At 36.4% G+C, this 19,671-nt stretch overlaps 2 protein-coding genes across 2 annotated transcripts; one reads left to right on the plus strand and one right to left on the minus strand.

The window, feature by feature from the left end:
- Positions 1–6,222: 6,222 nt before the first annotated feature.
- On the plus strand, positions 6,223–13,371 carry PJVK (pejvakin). The gene is made up of 6 exons (XM_021552427.3): positions 6,223–6,536; positions 8,612–8,807; positions 9,628–9,769; positions 10,475–10,592; positions 11,563–11,667; positions 12,949–13,371. The coding sequence occupies exons 1-6, from the start codon at positions 6,326–6,328 to the stop codon at positions 13,248–13,250; spliced, it is 1,074 nt and encodes a 357-aa protein (XP_021408102.1). The 5' UTR covers positions 6,223–6,325; the 3' UTR covers positions 13,251–13,371.
- Positions 13,372–14,871: 1,500 nt separating this feature from the next.
- On the minus strand, positions 14,872–19,588 carry FKBP7 (FKBP prolyl isomerase 7). Its single transcript, XM_021552426.2, has 4 exons — positions 19,354–19,588; positions 17,844–17,995; positions 15,573–15,706; positions 14,872–15,266 (listed from the first exon to the last, which is right to left on the minus strand). Exons 1-4 carry the CDS (start codon positions 19,560–19,562, stop codon positions 15,105–15,107), a joined length of 657 nt encoding a protein of 218 aa, XP_021408101.2. The 5' UTR covers positions 19,563–19,588; the 3' UTR covers positions 14,872–15,104.
- Between the last annotated feature and the right edge of the window lie 83 nt (positions 19,589–19,671).

Raw genomic sequence — 19,671 nt, forward strand, 5'->3', positions numbered from 1 at the left:
TCTTGTCAGCTGTTCAGCCCTTAAAATGAAAGCATAACAAAAAATAAGAATTTGGTTGGGAGGAAAAATTAAGGTTTTTGTTATTTCCTGGCATTGTAAAAAGAACAAGTGTTCAAACAGTCTGGAATGCTGCCTGAATGGACGCACTTGCAAAGGAAGGGAAAAGGCTTTTTTCATGAATGGCAGGGCTTTCTGTCTTGTGTCAGAGTACACATCTTGTCTAAAGCCATGCTCTGTGCGAAGGGGCACAGTAGGAGCTTTTTCCCTGTTAAACCATTCCATAAGAGAAATTTAGCTCTGCTTTCACCTTTGTCCAGTTGAAATCTGTCCTTTACCTCTGGATGCTTTGGATGACTGTGAGTCAGCAGAATTACTGTGCATGAGTGAAATGTGAAAAGTTTTGTCTTTACTTAATTGATAAAAAAATCAACACAGCAAACCTTTGGGAATAGAGTGCCAGAGGCCTGAGAGGCTACATGAGCAACCTGACACCAAATTTAGCATCAAAACTATTACTTTAGGTATGAAAGAAAGTAAATTGCATGTTTAGCTTTAATCTAAGCAGGAGACAGGTGATGCTTCTTCATAACACAAACATGTAGGCGCTGTGGTGTGGTGAAGTGAGACAGCGTGGGAAGCTATTGACAGGATTTCATCCTGACTCAGCTGAAGGAGTTGCCCACAGAAAGCTGTTCCAAGTTTCACTGCTGGTACAAAAATCTGTTCTGATATGATGATACATAGCATTTTTGCACAGCAACATATCAAGGCACATGGTTCTTCAAGACCTCATGATCTTACTAAATATTTAAGTTGGTCTAAATGTTAAAAAAACACTGCACTTCAATAGAAAATTATTTTCCAGGAAAGTAATTATTACTAAGTCAGGTTAAAAGAAGCTAAGCTAAAATATCATTCAAACCCAGATTACTGGAGGCTAGTTGAGGAGGTACTCTATTTTTATTGAGTATTGAGTCTAATTTTACTCAAGGACAGCAAATAAAATGTCTTATATTTAGACTGTCATTTTTATTTCTGAGAGCTGTGTCTAAAATTTAACTTTGAGTAGATAAAGAGACAGGTTAGGTTGTATCAACTGTATCTATATCTCAATAGTACATTAGCATATTAGTACATTTAAAAAATTCAGAAAATAAAAGGTGGCATAGATGTATGTTACAGACATGAATCTGTTGCGTAGATGCTTTTTGCCTGTAATGAGACTACATTAGATTATGTTTGTAATTACAAGGATAAGTTTCAAAGCAAAACCAAGCATGTAGTTGCTTTTCTCACTGATTAGTGTCTGGCTACATTTCCTTCAGTAAAGAAAAGAACCTGATTACTAGCTCAAATTTCACAACCACCCTAGGCTTCTTGAGCAGGTTTTTTGACAAGTCAGTGGAGGAAAAATTATAATTAAACATTCTCAAAAGGTTACTTGTTGGACTGTAGGTGGACTATCAGTTCTGGTAAGGATGTTGAGTTATTTCTTTCAACTGATAAAATTTTAGGTGTTGTCTTTTAAGTTCCTCTTTAAGTAAGTTATTTCTGAGGGCCTTGCATTACTTCTAGCAGTCAAAGAAATTCAAGAGCACAAGAGCACATCCATTCTGTAGTTCTAGTTCAAGAGCTGACTTCACTTAAATGCTGATCAGCTGACCTAGAATAACAGTATCAGGCTACTTTTCATGTTTGGTGACAAACATGTCTGTTATGTCACCTGTCTGTTAAAATGTTTAGTATCTGGAAACAGCTCAAATCTATTACTCTATGCCTACAGGCATGAAAAGAATGAATTAGGAAACTAGATGAAGACATATTCTTGTCTTGAAAGCATGAAAAGGAACAGGCTGAATAAACATAGAGATTATTATGAAAGAGGATGCATGCCCTACAAACACTGATTTAATTTTGTCTGTTTATGAATACTCTGTATCCAAAGGCCTTTGTAATAGTAATAATCACTTCTTGCAGAATGCTTCCCTGAGAAGTGACACATCAGCACAGCCACATGCAGTAAGTTTCATAGACAGAGGTTAATGGCCCAGTATCACAGGACAGCTAGTGTCAATGCCAAAAATAAAAGCAGTCCTGCTGCTCAGTTTAAAGCAGCAAGGAACAAGATGTCTATGACTGAAGGAAGATTTATGTAGATATAACTGTACCAGCACTCAGCAGATAGCTTAGCGTGGACAATGTAAGTTATAACATAGCAGACAAATCCTTTGTTTTGTAAGTTTTCTTTAGATACAGTGGCACAGTAGCATCTACAGTTCTACATCCTCATAGAGGTGGATGGGCAAGCCCACAAAGCTGTCCTGTCACACAGGCACACCTACTGACACATGCTGGGTGAAAAAGATTTGGCCATTCGGGCAGCATCCTTCAAAGGAAAAGAAGCATTAAACATACTTTAGGTCACACTGGCTTATTTTTTTTTCCAGACTTGTCTTCACAAGCTAATAATGCTACATTATGAAAGTAGCTTTGTTATATACAGTAATGTTTATGTAACAATTGAAAGCTGGAAGAGGAAGGGAGAAAAGAAATCTTAAGTATTAACTGACTGGATAAACTGAGCTGGTACTGAAAAGATTAAACCCAAAATTTGCACAGTATTATGCTGGTGATTTGTTTAATATATTCTTAATGAACATAAAGATGCCGTCAGTTGCCAGACTGAGGGCTGAAACATGTGCCTGCTTCACAGGTGGTAAGTGTAAATGCAAATATACTATCTCAGCATACCTGTCCCTGGAGGACTACTTTTGCATTCCTTTTTAGTAAAGGCCTCATATGGATGTTAATGCATCCATCTCTCTGTTGAAAATATTGCCATTAATGCTGGGGCAATTACAAAGAAGAAAAAGCTGGGGTATTTCATGCACTTTAAAGATGGACACATGAAACATAGATTAAGTTATCTGTATGTTCATGAACAAAGGTCTGGAACCTGAAAGGTAAGTCTGTGGAAGAGCATATAAAGCTATCACTAGAATTTGTATTTCAGGAGCTCTGAAGTTGTGTAAGTCATGGTATTAAACTGGCTGGTTTTGCTCATACGTGAGAATTTCTAGACAAATGCAACCTCAAAAAAAAACCAAAAAAGAAGTCAAGTGCTGTTAAACCCACTCAGGATTTTACAAAAACCCAAAAAGTGTGTGTGTAATTAGAACCATATTTTGCCTGGTAAAATGTTATTTTTGTTATCTCCTGAAATACAACAGTGTCTATATCACTCAGATCCTGTGTTTCTAGGGAAATACTCATGCCATATGCTGGAAAGTTAGGGAATTTTGTGAGTAATTTTTTCAGTAGCATTTTCATTTGCTGTTTTTTATATGTTAAATTCTTTCACTTGTTCTTTTGCAGAGGTCTGCAGGTAAACATAATACAGTTCAAATGCACTTGCAGTGTACGTGATACACTCCTGTTCAGTTGCCAGGAGATCTGGCAACTGATGGCATCCTTTTGTACACTAAGAAGATATTAAACAAATTGCCAGCATAATTTGGTGTAAATTGTGGGTTTAATCCTTTCAAGTGAAACATCAACTAAGTTTATCCAGTCAGTAAACACTTAAGATTTCTTTTCTCCATTCAACTAACTGCTTAATCATGCTAATCTTATGATATGGTTGACTGTGACAAGAAATAAATTAAAGTCAGATCAGTTCAAGTGGATTACAGATGGTTTCAGATTTCTGGTTTGAAAATAATGAAATAATTCCACATTTTCAGTTAATTGGACAAATCTCTAGCTTGCACTACCTTAGATCACATTATAAATGCCTCTTTAAACACTCTGTAATTACAGGTGACCAACATTCCTGCAAGGGATAATGTAGGATAACTATCCAATATTAAACCAAAAATCTTTATGGAATTATAATTTAACTACACAAAACCTTCTGCATCTTCCAACACCATGCAGAGTGCAGGATTGTCCTCTAGGTTTTACTCTTTAAAAATCCATGTTTTTATCAATATGATGTGAGAAAAAAATACAGTATTTAGGCATAAAATATTCTCAACTATATATAGCTAATATTTGCTATGTTACTACTCCATGGTTAACACCCACTCTGGAAGAACAGAACTCATCTTGCATAGGAAATAAAGTCTCTTGCTCTTCCCTCCTCAGCTCTGTGCTGAGGGGAGTGGAACATTTCAGCCCAGATCCTCCCCAGGGAGCAAATGTGAGTAAGGACTTTCATCTGCACAATTTGGCGAGACCAGGCAAGATTTTTTTATTCCAGTGATGACTCAGGCATAATTTATTCACTTGGAAGTTAAATGTTTTTCATTTATTCATTTCCCAAAATGAGAGGATGCCAGGCTGCAGAAATGCTGGAAGTTCATAAGTACACTGGTGTGCCAAGTACAAAAGTGTCTAGTGCTGGAGGAGCAGGGAAATACCTTATGTTTCTTCACTTGGATGTGCAAAATTAGTGAATGTATTCAGATCATGGCAATGTTACTGTACTCAGACTCCTGTTCTCTGATCTGTGGCATGAGGACAACACAAACATCTGCTGAAGCATTTTTGATGGATTATAGGGTGTTAGAGTAACAGGAATAGCATGTAAACATATCAAATGAAACTATTCATTATCAAAATTAGAGCTTAGATCAGACTGAATATGATCTATGACCGCATACTGAGTAAGAAAAATACAAATGCATGTTGAATAAACAGTGCCAGCTGGTCTTAATAATTTGTAGAAAAATAGTATCTTGTCAAACATATATATACAGGATTAATCTAAACCAAGGATCAAGGGGCAATTTTCATTTTAGGGTTCCCTTAGATATTTCTTCCCTTTGAAAGCTTTTCAGTTGTTTCAATTTGTTTTGATTGAGCAAATATGTGCAGGGTTTTTCAGATAGTGTAGTATGAAATTACATCCAGAATTAATTGCAGCCTTCCCCATGCTTTCAATTCAGTCGATATATAACCTGACTTGATTTTTCAGCACCCTCTAGAGTAAGCAGAAAGATCCAGCAGCCTTTCCTTTCATAACTAAAGTAATGCCCTCCTCTTTTTGCCATTTTGTTGGCTTTTCTGATATTCTGAACCTTTAAAAATATTATGGAAGTATTGACACATGATAAATTACTAAATAAGTGTTCATATTATAAAAACATTCCTTCAGGTACTTTTACATAAAGACCTTACTTCAGAAAACAAAAGCCAATCAAACCAATTGTAGCCTGGCAACCAGGGACAATATTCCTACTGAAGTGTAACTTTACAAGCCAGTGGCTGATGCTTTACCCACTGTAGCTGCAATGGGAATCTCTGGAAGAAGAGCTGCAAGGTTTAGCCAGTTCTGTGTTCATCAATCTTACTAGAAAATCAAGTAATTGCCTACATGAGGGTTGGTCAGCTCCTTCTGCCTCTCTCACAGATCCTCCACTGTGCTCTCTACTGTCTGTCTTCCTTCTCTTTACAGTTTTCTGTCTTTTTACACTGGGGCTTTATATCTTGGATTCTTGAGTTGCTCCTCATTTCTTCATATCAATACTGTCACTTTTTAATGCAATTTTAATTCTCATAATTTAATGAGATTTTCAGTAGTCTGAGCTAAATGCATGGAGCTCAAGCCTAGCCCTTGGATCACAGACAGCTAAGTCCATGGGAGATTAATAACAAATGATGAGAACCCACTGGTGTTTCCCCCTGCCCCAGCCTGCTCTGATCTCACAGTTCAGCCCAGCCCAGCTCAGTCCCCAGCTGAGCTCTCCCAGGCAGGTTATGCCAGTGCTGTGAAAGGCAACACCATCTACAGAGCTCCCAGTGCTCATCCAAGTGTAATTCCAGTGCCCTCCCAGAGCACGTCTGGGCTGCTTTGTTGGTGTTGCTAAAACACCAGAATTCAGCTGTAGCAAGGACCCAACAAAGAGCAGTACACCAATAACTCCTAGTGGGAAGGTGAGGGTTATGAAAGTTAGTTTTCTGTTTCTATGACAGTAAATTTTGTCTTTTAGGGTGGCAATACACTGCCAAGAAAAGGTCACCATTTCCCTCTCAGTTTACACTGTTAATTCATTATTCATCATGCAGAAATAGAGAGCTTAACTGAAGGTCTCTGAGAGAAGTCTCAAGCAGTACACCACAGAAGTTCAGTAGCTAAGATGCTGTTGATTCTTTAAAAGTGAGATATAACTCACTCTAAAAAAAGCAGTTTGACAGATTTTTTCTCCAAAGCATGGTAATTTTTTTGCAAGAACAATATAAGAAGAATTGAACATGGGCTCGATGTCTGGAAGCTACACTTGATACAGAGCTTTTTTATTATTATCATTATTAATGTCATAATATGTTTGCTGCTGCAACCAAAAACTTCGTTAAACAGGTTGGTGATGGAGGAAGATTAGTTCCAGTGCCCAGCCTCAGTGAAGCTGACAGATACCAACCTCTGAGCCTTGTGATTAAAAAAAGAAAATGTTTGCTTTCAAAAAAATCTAAATTTGCTTCAACACCTTTCACATTAAAAGACATTCTTCAAGGGGAGAAAGAAATTTCTGCAGGTAAGATTTTTATCTTTCTTCAAAGTGGAAAAATGCATGTTTTCTAGTAAAGACATAGTAAACATAGTTTAAACTGTGCAGGTAGTATGATGTTTCCTTAGTAAATGGGTAATAACATTTTTCTAGCTTAGTCATGTAATAAATATTTAAGAAAAAAAAGTACAAATCAAAATGGTAAGACAAAAGGGAAAAAAGGACTTTCTGGGAAAAGAGTGAAAAATAAAAAAAAGAAATAATTTATACTAAAAATCCTTGATATTTTCTGAAATAGTATTAAACAAATTCAGTTTAGCCTTTTTATTTTTCACAAACCACAAATTCGTGACAGAGGTACTGATGTATGTTGATTAACTGCTACATAAAACTTGTTTAGAAATGTACCCCTTTGTCTGTATACTCACTTTTAAGTGTGTAAGAATGGCCTCAGCTCTGCAGCTCTTCCATGCTGGCAGTCCCTGGTGCTGAACTGACCTCTGCACAGGCAAAAGCATTTGAAAACAGCTATTACATCTGACTGGTGTAATTGGATTTTCATAAGACTTTTTCCACATTTGCAATCTTTGTGATGTATTTAAAGAGATTAACTGTTTTTAAATTTCCTTTTCTATGCCAGAGTGTAAATTTTGAGGAGATTCTAACAGAATTATGAGGTGCAAAATTGAACTATACTGCCTGTATCTTCCTATACATTCCTTTGAAAAGTGTGTAATTCATGTCTACAGGTTTTCTCAAAACCATTTAATTGCTTTATTTTTTTTGAAATGCCAATTTTGGCAAAATTATTGATGATATTACTGGCACAACAAATGCATCAGTTAAAAACTCTACTAAGAGAAACTAATATAAGCACAGGAAATACCACTTGATGCCACAAGAGGGGATTTCAGGAGACAAACATGATAGGAAAAATCTTAATCCTAAATCTTACATTCAGAAGAAGTCAGCTGGCTTGTCCTGAATGGAAAAAAAACAAACAAACAAACAAACAAAAAAACCCCAAAAAAACAAAACAAAAAAACCCCTCCCAAAAAATCTCATTTAAATGTTGCAAAATCTCATTAAAAATTCTCACAAAACCTTACTAGTCTTTTCTGTAAAGGTTAAATGTTGTGCGCAGAAAGTATTAAGAAAATCCTTTAACATAACCAAAGGGGTTTGTAATTTAATTTCCTTTTTTATGTGGCAAAGACTAGCATTTCCAATCTTTTTAGTATTATAAAAAATATATTAAGCTTCTTTTTGGTTAAAAAATAAACATAAACAGGATTCATAGTAGGTGACTTAATAATGTCAATTTATCCTAATAGCTGCAAAGGACTAAAAACAAAAAAGGAGTAAACCGCAGATTCTTACATGTATTTGGAAATCTAATCCCTGTGTTCATTTTAATTTGGTAACCAATGTGTTCTAGTATTTCTTCCGTTAGTGTAATGGAAATGTATTTGATATTATAAAGACATTTTTGTAGAGGTGCTTTGGTACCTACCTTTTGATTGTACAATGATTGAATGCAAGCTTTCAAGCAAGTCAGAATTAATCTGTAGTTTTCCTTTAAAATAAACAGACATAGCTGTTGGGCAGAGTTAATGTTACTGGTACGCCTATGTCTCATTCATGTATTGCAAAAATGAAGAAAAATTAGGGTCTTTGTAGGACATTTAGATGAAATTCAGAATTCCCTAATATTTTTTATACAGTGGCTTTCATTTTATTCCTAGCTTTAATATTCTCTGTGGCCTCCACTGAATCATTTTGGGTTTCAGAGCTTCTGTCATTAAAGTCAAAACTTACTACATGTGTAGTTTATATGTATCAGCATCATAGTTACAGGTGGAAGTACTTGAGGAGAATAATGATGAACACAGAAATTTGAAAATAGCTCTAATCAAACCCAGGACTTCTATGTACTCTTTCCATCAATCATCAGTAGTAACACCAATAAACAAGGGCTCGATGTATTTCTGATTTTCATATCAAAATGGTAAGCACAGTAAAAATTGTACCATTTATTCTTGCTATGCAAAAATCCTGTGTTCAGACTTTTCATCACACACAGGTTATCTTCTTTTACTCAGGTGTCTCGTCTTACCAGTTGCTCAACTATGAAGACAAATCAGATGTTTCGCTTAATGGCAGAAGAGGAAATCAGATAATGAATGATGTTGGGTTTGATGTTGCTGGATCAGATTCTGTTGCCTTTAAAGCTTCTTTTGGCATAGTGACCAAACACGAAGTCGAAGTACCAACATTACTTAAAGAACTTACTACAAGGTTGTATTCTGTGCTTTGATTTCTGTCTCTATAATTCTTAATTCATAATTCATAATTTCCATAATTATTTAATACAGTTATTCTGAAATTCCAAAGTTGTTAGGTTTTGATTATCTTTAGCCAATCAGTAGCAGTCACCATCAGATATTTTCAAGGGTATCATGTCGGATCACGGGATTAGACACATGACCTGTATAATACAGGCTGTACAATTTTCTGAATTATTTGAATTACAGTGCATCCCAGTAAATTATTTACTATGCATGATGCAACATTTGGCATTTACAAATATATTTTGTTACCTTGTTGGTATTTACCAAGAAGCGCATGCCATTTTGTATCTGCAACCTGTCTTTCCATATTTTCCTAATTTATTAATAACCTTCAAATGTTATCATTAATAACCATGAGTGAGGAAAGAGGATCTAGTCTCCTCCAAAAAAGATTCAGTATTACAGAACTGCCATTTTTTGTAGAAATTCTTCTACAAGCACTTGTTTCACGATTGTTTAAAAGTGATATAGGGTTTTTTTCAGTTAATGGCACTAAAGCCAAAGTCAGATGGACAGGCTTTGAATTTTCCAGGCTGTCCCAGATATCCTCCATAATATGTGTAGAATACTGGCTTTCCTTGAATTTTTTACTTCTGTTGCCAAACACTGAAAATCAATATTAAGTTTCCAGAGATTTCCTTGGTCAGTTGTTTTACTGCTATGAAACAGGTATTATGGTGATTTCTTTACTGATTTAATGTTACTTAGCTGCTTTGAAAATGGCTAATTATGTCTGAATTTCCTTCCTGCCTCCCTCTTGATTTTAGAAAAATAAACTTTGATCATTGTCTAGTCCAGCAATCAAGAAAAAGTAGGATGGAAATTTTGTGTGTGGTCATGGAAAGTATTCGAACTACAAGGCAGTGCTCATTAACTGTCCATACTGGAATGCGTGGAGAGACAATGAGGGTAAATATGTTTGGCAAAGTTCTGTAACTCAAATGATCAAGCATAAAAAGCTCATTATTATAAATGTTATGGTTTGATTTAATTGTGTTTTTATAATATAAACTCAGAAAAAATCTGAAGTAAATCAATACTACCGTACTGATGCAAAGTGGTTTAAAAGTTGGTCTTTTGTTAGCAGTGCTTATAGGACAGAGGGATGGGAAATGTATGAAAGGCTAGACAATGAGCCATTGCTTGGGGTAAAGCCTTGGCAAAAATGTGGAATTTACTACTTCTTAGTTTGACTTTCTAATAAATGTATAACCTTTCTTTCATTATTATGGTCATCTTCTGTAACATATTGGAATTTCAGGTTATTACTTGAAGGGTCAGCATCTTACTCCTTGTCTTATGCTCTTCCTCCCCTTTCCCTCTCAATGTGTTTGAATAATTAAACTTACAAGTCTTCTTACTTCACTCTTTCTAGTATTAATAAATCATCCACATAATTTTCAGTAAGTGATGCAAATTGCTCTCTCTGTATCAAAATTTATTAAAATGCAAAGTAGTTAATAGAAAATTCTTCAGTTGTGAAATTTGATCTTCAATTTCAAATTTTCCATCTGGCATTGTAATTCTCAATATATGAAGTTAAGATTAGTATTTTGTTTATTTATTCATTTCAATGTCTAACGTTTTTTCTTTTGATCCTTCTCTAAATTATAGTTTCACATAATTGAAGATCAGAATTATAAAGGGCGGGACAAAGCCATTGTTTTTCCTGCACATACAACTATTGCTTTTAGTGTATTTGAACTCTACATTCATTTGGATGGTAATTTCGGTAAGTGATATGAATTACTGTCATTACTGCTATTATTTATAATGATCTAAGTTTTTAAAACTGCTTTATTGCTCTTGATATACATAAGCCCTGATCCCATACAATGGGATGCTTTAATTTTATGCACATAAGTATTCTGACATTCTGACAGAAACAGTGCTTGAAAAGAAAAACAAGGCAGGTGCTAGAAAATAGTCTGCTGTGTGAACATTTCTTAAAAGTTAGACTTGGTATTTTTTAAATTCTGTGGTGGCATGGAACAAAAAGCCCCACTTAGTTATATTTCTAGCTGGTGAGAAACAGGTTTCTGAGACTACCTGTTCAATTTTGCATAAAATAGGCAAGTACAAAGAGACAAGTAGAGAAAAAAGTGTACAGAACTTCTAAACTAATAACATTTTTTTCTGTTGGGGCTTTAATTTCAATCTGATACATCATTTGCACATATAAATATCTAAAGCTATTTAGGAGGAATTAATTGCAGAAATTGGAAACAAATAAAAATTTGCATAGCATAGATTTTAACTTAAAGTATTTATTTCAAGTTATGGTTAGAATTCAGTATCAGAAGTGGTGAGTACAGAATTCACAGCCTTGCTTACTATGTTTCATTTCTACTTTCAAGTAAGACTACAGAAATGTTTGTCCTTCAGAATCAGGGCTTCCATTGTTATGCTACTGACCATTCTGACCCCTTAACATGACCATAATTTGTGCATGAATCAAAACAGGCTCTGAGGATGTTAATTGAAAGCCACCAACAGTTAAAAATTACCATCAAATCTGTGTTACTTGATTCTGTGGACAATTACTGTGTGCAGACTTGTATTAAAAAGTTATACTAGCCATTAAAAACATTAGCAAAGCTAGATTTAATCACTGTTAACTTTATTGATTAGAAATCATATTAAATTGTTGTGCAATTATGGCTTTTATATTTAGTCCTTTTAAAAACTTTTCATTTTTACAGAACTTTGTGTGACTCCAATTGCAAAAGGAGGATTTGAAAGAGAGAAATCTGGATCATCTTCACTGACCAAATTCAGGAGATTAAAGAATAATTTGTTTCATCGAAGTATGACTTTTGACATTTATATACAAATGTCTTATTTAAAAGTGTATCTTTGTTTCTTTAATTTCTGTCCAAGATGAATGTTTAAAGAATTTGATGCAAAATGTACCTCTCAATTTCTAGTGTATTGAAATGATTATAGAGTTATTAAAATTTACATTTGAGAACCTGTCTCTCAGAAGTAACAAATCTTTTCTTTAAACTCTAAAGATCTTAAAATGTATGGCTGTTGATAAACTGGTAATGAGTAATTACACAGTTAACACTGAGCCTATTTCATGTGTTTGCCATTTACAGCTTGTTATATACAAGTTATAATTATAGTAATATTTGAAGGCAAAAGCTGTAAATATTTTTTGTAAATATCAAACAATATTAACTGCAATAATTGAATGTACTCCTTAGGCTCTATGTTCCCATGGCAGGATACCATCGTAGTCCTTTTTTCTCATTCTAATATGAACATAGCATCCAATAAAAATGCAGATCCCTGTATGCAGCTTTAGACCAAGATCTTAAACTTGTAACACTCCTTGGTCCAAGTATGTTGGAAAACTGCAGATCTGAGTGTGAAGATAAATGCTGAGCAGTAAGCATGTCCCAAAAGCTGCTGTGTGTAGGTGTTCTTCCTCCACTGTATCCCATTCTTGATCAAAGAACTTTTATGGACCAAGCCTTCAGTGCTGTTCCAGTCCACACAAGGGGAAAAAATCTTCAGTGGGTATGATATATCTCAGGAGCTGTAGCTGCCTGAAAGTTCTTCACTCAATCTAGTCAGTCACTGAAGAGAGAGGGAAAGGTAGGTAGTTCTTACCTGTCACATCTGGATACCCAGAAATCTGCTAGGAGGTTAACAAGTAGTCTGAATTTTCTAAACATATTAAGTATTAGTGGGATTTTTTGGTAAATAATAGGAAATAAAAGTGAATTTACAATGTTTAGAACATAAAACTAGAAATGCAAAAATAAAAACAAGTACACAGCTGTGGTTTGACTGCACCAATTTCTCAGAAGCCTGCCTCATGCCTATCCTTCAGGTATATTTCAAAAAATGTAATTACATAGGTCATATACAAAAATTTCTAGCTTTTGTCAGTGTCTTAAGTGAAGCTGAAGAAAAATTTTTATCATACAGGGTTTTTGATGGGAAGCAGTCTATATGGCATGCTTAGAACAGTTTTGTGCATCAGTTGTTATTTCTATAATTAAACTGATATTTTTTAAACCACAGATCGTAATGTAATAACAGAATACTGCTTCTTTTCTTTGTGTGCTCTTTTTCAGATAAAGGAGTAGTGGAAATCGTTGCTAACTCTGATCCTTACTTGGAGGACCTTTTTGCAGATTATTATGAAAAAGCTGCAAGCATGACTGATCTCTCTACAAGCTATCTCAGAGACGGTTCTCATATCCGAATTAATTTACTTAATAACAACATCCCCAAAGGCCCCTGTGTCCTTTGTGGAATGGGAAGTTCAAAAAGGGAGACAGTCTATGGATGCCTGGAGTGCTCTTTTAATGGACAGAAGTATGTACGACTGCATGCCGTGCCCTGTTTTGACCTCTGGCATAAGAGAATGAAGTAACTGATCTGCGTAAGTGCCTGTTACCACAGACATGGGCATAACCGTGCCACAAACTTTTTGGAGTTAGTGAATATGTCTCCAATTGAGAAATGCAAAACAATGGAAGTGCAAAACATTTTATTACGCTGTTATCTTCAAATTCTTTGCTTCACAGTCGATAACCTCTACTTTAAAATGCACATGAATTTCCTGACATTGCTGTTTTTCGTAGAACTTTCTCATTATCATAATTAAAAACATACTTTTAAATAGTATTTTCTAATGTCAAAATATATGCTAGAACTTAAAGTTGTTTACACAAACTTATTGTTAAACCCCAAAATGTTGCCTTTCTCTACACTGGCATATGATGGTTAAATGAGAATATTTGTTAATAATTTAGTGTTCTCATGAATGTTTAATTGAAGTATCAGATTAAAAACCATGCTAAAACTTAGCTCAGTCTAATGTTTCAGTTACAAAAGGGAACAACTGGAACTATGGATAGGAGCTTCATATTAGAGTGCTGTTGCCTAATATCAAGTTTGTTTAATTATGAAAAAGTACCAGCCAGTCTACCTGCTGCAGTTGGATTCTGTGTCACAGCTGCTCTGTTCTTTTATGTGCTCAGAAAAATACCTGCTTAGCAGAAAATGTTTTGGAAGCTTATGAAAATAATGGAACTGCTCACTCCAACAAGACTTCAGGGGTGAAGGTCTTTAACAGCTGCATCCCAGCCTCAGGAAATTGAGTCTATTGAGGACTGGAACAACAGAAAGCTCTGTCCAGGGCTGGGACTAGGCTGCGGGGCAGGGCGCTGTTAAACTTGTCACTGCACTGTTTTACCCTGGCAGAGCAAAAAACCTTTTTATACCTTTTAAAATTATTTCAAGGATAACCCAGTATGGAAGCTTTTTTCACTTGTGCTGCTACTTTCACTGTGTACATCTGATTATTACATATTGATGTGAATACAGCCATTACTTTTCATGTGAGAAGAGTGAAGTATGTTACACAAGCGTTATGATGTGTTCTGCACAAGCAGAACAGTTAACAGAAAAAAGTACTGTCTATTAACTATTGCTACTTTGCATTTTTCCAGTGAGGAAAACCAGAGTGATGCCCAAATAATTAATTAATTATGTTTTTATACAGCATCTCCCATCATCTTCAGCCTCATTCAATTAAATTATGATAGTGTAGATTTTTAACTTGGTGTTGCTGAACAAACTGGCTAACCTGACCATTTTACTAAGTCAAAGTTTAAACACTCTCCTAAAGTACTGCTTTTTCTTCAACACCAAATTCTTTAGATTAATATTACATCAAAGAGGTTATTTTAAAAACATTTTTGTTTTTATCTTAACATTCCATAGACAAAGTTTGCCCATGTTAATGCCTTTTATAGTTAATTGCTGCAAATGGCCTTTCTTCAAGAAGCTAGGCTAGAAGCCTGCAGGGGTCTAAGAGCTGTATTCCCGGGACTCTGTTTTCCCTCTTTTATTTTACAGGGGATTGAGAAGTGGTCAGCAGTTACATTCCAGCTATGTCAAAGGTTATTGTAACTTTTGTGTCCTCAATTGAACAGAGATAATTATTTTCATCAGTATTTCACCAAATGAGAGACTACTGAGCAATACTGTAGGATTGGAACATGTTGTAGGAACCACATATATTATGGTGTCCTTAAATTTTATTTCTTTCTTTTGAAACATCTGACACATTTTATTAGCTGAATGTTAAAAATAAGATTTTTACAGTCACCTTAAGAGATATAAAAAGATTCCACTATAAAAAAAATACAAAAATTCTGTGACAAAGTATTATTATTTAGAATTCAGTGTGCAGAAAACAGCTGAAAATATTTTAAAGTACTTAGAGTTCATCATGCTGGTAAACATTGTACTCCTTTGCTGATATGAAGCCATCTCCATCATGGTCATTCTTCTTAAATATATCAGCTAAGATTTCATCATGGGCAGAGGGATGATGTTTTTTGCCATCTCTTGCAAACTCTTCTTTCAAATACTGGCTTATCTAGAAGCAAAGTAAAAAGTCAAATCATTGTGACTTTTATGCTAGCACTAATTTAGCTGTCTTCAAGGACACTGGGGGTATACAAGTAATGTATTGTGATTCCAGTGCAGACACATCTACAGCTTGTCTACAGGAAGTGTGAGACTTATTAATGTATTAAAGCAAATTTCAGCAACCTACAGCACAGTGTAGTTTGTGTAAACACACAGAAACCGTACATGATTAGCTGCAGCAGAGGCAGCTCATGTAAAGGTAACAGTGATGCAGCCACACCTATAGTTTTATAAATTATTTGTATCATATTACCTCAAGTTCAGAGAGTTTCTTGTCGCCGTCTTTGTCTATTTGATTGAATGCCTCAACACTACGAGGTCCTTTATTTACTGCATAAAGTTCAATCTCAAAGATCAGTGTTGCATTGGGTGGAATCTTACCCTGTGCTATGTATAAAGGAAAAAAAAAGTGTTTAAGGAATCAGACACTATGGGCAGAGATCACATGTATGATAAATTCACAGGTAAAGGATTTCTTTATTAAAAAAGGCTGTGTTAATATTTACATTAAACTCCAAATTTAAATGTTGTACATCTAGACAGGAAGATTGTTTGATTGTGTTAGATAAATGATTTCAGAAGAAACTTGCTGATCATGTACCTGCCTGAAACAAAACTATTGCATACCAATTCAGGTACTTTCAGCGATTAGATGACTGGTTATCATGAAAAACAAATACTTCTAAAGTTCTCATTCTTTCACATCCTGTCATATGACAGGGCTTATTTAAAGACTGGTTCTAAGATATATGTCTTTATTAAACAGCTGCAATCTGATTTAAAACATAACAGTAGTTCAATGCTCCTGTGCATTGTCTGTCTGAAGAAACAGACAATACAATGTTTTACCTACTTTGTATGAATTATACCTATGAATTTACCTATGGTAAAAAGTATTTTATGTATGCTGTAAAACAATGTTTAAAATGTACATCTCAAAAAGCAGCAACAGGATGTAAGTCATCTGACTTGCAAAAAAATTCCCATAGAAACTTCAAACTACTGGAGCACTTTGTCTGGCCTCTGAATTAAGAAAACAACTGTAAGAATTCTTTGTTCCTGAATCAAAGCATTTTCTGCCACCTGATGTAAAATCAGCACTGCCTACAAAAATAGGTTCACGTACCATGCATCTGGCAAAAAAGGGGAACTGAAAAGAGACAGCAACAAATGCAGTCTAAAGATAGTGCCAAAAGAGCATAAAGAAATCATGCAATATAAAATTAAAATGTTAAACATGCAAGCTACCAAAGCCAGTGAGCATGACACTGTAACCTCAGAATTTTGAGCTTGTGCTCATCCTTCATAAACTAAAGAAAAGCTAAAGAATCTACACTGTTTGTAAACAGAAGATAAACAGAAGTATTATACTACTCATCTAAAATAGCCATAGTAAAAATAACAGGTTTCAGAGTTAAAAAGGTTTTAACTTTCCATGCTTTAGAAAAGTACAAATTTTAAATTCATCTGAATATAAATAATGATTTAAATACACCTTACAAAAGAAAGAATATAGAATACAATACTAGAATTCAGTGCCAGCAGTTTACAAATATACATACCAACAAAGGAAAGACATGTAAAGATTTAGAAAGCCACATGCATCTTTTCTAATTCAAGATTAGGCAGGTATCTTCCCCAGCATGCAGGAGGTTGCACGCTGAGACAGAGGACAGGTGTGCTGTAGGAAAATGCTATTCCTTCAAGTGCTACCTGGAACAAACAGTTAATACTAGTATTAAAGAACATTCTTTTATTTGTATCAGTGTTTTTCCTTTTTTTATGAAATTGTATTAAAGACAAAACTGATGCATTGAATTCTGACATATCAGTACCAGAGTATTACTACAGAGCAAGAGCTACCTTTTCACAGAAACTACTACACCCAGGTCAGAGCTGAATTTATCTACATTTGAGTGTTGAAACACTGCATAGAACTTATACTGGAACTTTTTTTTAAGTAATCTGCACACTGAATTATCTTATATTCAAATCAGATTTCAGGTATTGCACTGTTGCAATTACTGTGTAATGTGATAATGAGAGCCATTAACTATTCAGAATGTAAGCAGTATTTTAAGCAAATTATTTCTACTTAGATTAATTGCACTGCAACGTATTTCATTTTACTCAGAAGATGCAGATTGTCATTAAAAGGCTAAACAGGTAGCAGTCAAATAAGAAAAAAAATGTGACTGGAATTTAATATATTAACACAATAAGGCTGATATTGCTCATGGAGATCTTCCTTTTGCTGCCAATTTTTCACACTATGGCAATACTTGGGAAAACACATTGGGTGGCGTGTACTGAGTTCTAATGGGAACTGCAAGGCCTGGGTGTGGGTCTGTGGTCAAGACTACTTAAACTGAGTAGCAATGAGCAGGACTGGGGCTGCACAGCTGCACTGCCTCCAAATGGGAGCCCCAGTTCTCACAGACATTTACAGTACTATGTATTCTATGTTTCAAAGGGTAAAAAACACAGGAAAGACAAAGTTTAAAGTCATAATTTCTTTTTTTACCATATCCTTGCTGTCCATATGCTAATGATGGAGGAATTGTCACTTTCCGTTTTTCTCCAGGGCACATATTCATCATAGCAATATCTAAGCCTTTTATGACTTGTCCAACACCCAGAACAAACCATTTTGGATGACCTTCATTTTGCGTCCGACTATTAAAAAAAAATTGTGCATGAGTAACGTTAATATAATATTTTTTAACATCAATATAACTTTTAGTTGCAGTTAGAACATAGATTATTAGCACACAAGAATGTTTAGAGTGCAAGAATACAAAGTATAAACACTTTTTCTGCTACATTTATAATTTAAGGTCAAATTTTGATATACGTAAGGGGAAAACCTCCTTTTAAAAAAAAAAGAACGCCCTTGTTTTTGAATTTCTTAAAACAACATCCAATCTTCCTGATCATATACACTGCATGCCAGAAACAAGGTGCCACTGCAGGCAGTCTCCAAGAAGAGGAATGTGGGGAGCACTAGAAAGTGAAAATGTCTTCAGCAGTTCACAACACTGTAGGATGGGATGGGACTGAGAGTGCAGGTGCGTGCTGGTGGAACCTGGCAATGTTGGCTGTAGGACTGTGTGCTCACTTACCATTCTGGCCAGCCCAGACAGCCAATGTTTGAGGCACCTTCTGGTCTTATGAGGCCTCCCCAGTACAGGCACTACACTGAACAGCAACTGAGCAAAACATCCAGAGAACAGCGCTCTATGTACCAGTCAGTCACTTCAACAGGTAAAGAAATGCACGTGAAATGGTACTGTTAAATGTAGAATTATCCTATATACTAACTGGTTTTTCTTAAATTATACAGGTAGGGGAATGAATCAAGATTTTGATGAGCTAAATTACTGAGATAAGCTATTGTCTGAGGATAGATGGATGGGACAAAGTGAAAAAGCAAAAGACTAAATGATAACTCTGTGGTAAGATGGATGGCACAACAAATCAAGAAGGGAAACAGCAACAGGCACGAGGCAAAAAGGCTGCCAACCACTAGTATAATAATGTGGTTACACTGCACAGCGCCAACTATGTGGAAGTGGATGCTATATAAAACTTTCTGCCCAAAATTGTCAGTGTGCATTCCTACCGGGAGCTCCTCCTCCCAGCCTGAGTTTTGCTGCACAGGTTACAGCACAGGACACGGCAAACATCAACATCATGTTTTGTTTTTTTTTTTTTCCACTCTGACAAATGAGGGCTCCATGTGAGGTGTGGGCTACAGGCTCTTGAAGTTTCCCCCTAGGGATCCTTGGACTCCTGGGGACTCCAGTTTGACCCTGGGGAAGTTCTGCATCCCGGAACACTCGGCTGAGAATAAGTCAAGATTGAGACGGGGAGAAATCGCTGTTGCTGATGCAGTCAGTACGGGCCCCGAGCTGTGCACTCCGGGAGCGCCCCGAGTCCCGCTCATCTGGCTTCGGGTGAGTGGAGCGGCCGCGCCCCGCGCCCCGCCGGGCCTGCCCACCGCCCGTCCTCCGGCCCGCTGCCACCTGGCTCACCTGCAGTAAAACTTGGAGCCGTCGCTGGCCAGGAATCCGTCATAGTGCGCGTTCAGCAGATCGCCCTTCTTGCTCTTCGGGCTGCAGGCCTCGGGGAGGTGCAGCACCTCTATCTGAACCCCCTCCGCTGCCGCCGTGCCGCCCCCAGCCCGCGCCGGGGCCGCCAGCAGCGCCAGCGGCAGCAGGAGCAGGGAGAGCCCGCGGCCCATGTCGCTGCGAGGCGGCCGCCGGCGTGGCACTGTCCCCGCCGCGCCGAGGGGCGGGGGCCGGGCCGGCGCCGCTCCGCCCTAGCCGCGCCGGACGTGGGGACGCGCCCGG

Source organism: Lonchura striata, chromosome 8, assembly GCF_046129695.1.
Source record: "Lonchura striata isolate bLonStr1 chromosome 8, bLonStr1.mat, whole genome shotgun sequence".
Taxonomy (NCBI): Eukaryota; Metazoa; Chordata; class Aves; order Passeriformes; family Estrildidae; genus Lonchura; species Lonchura striata.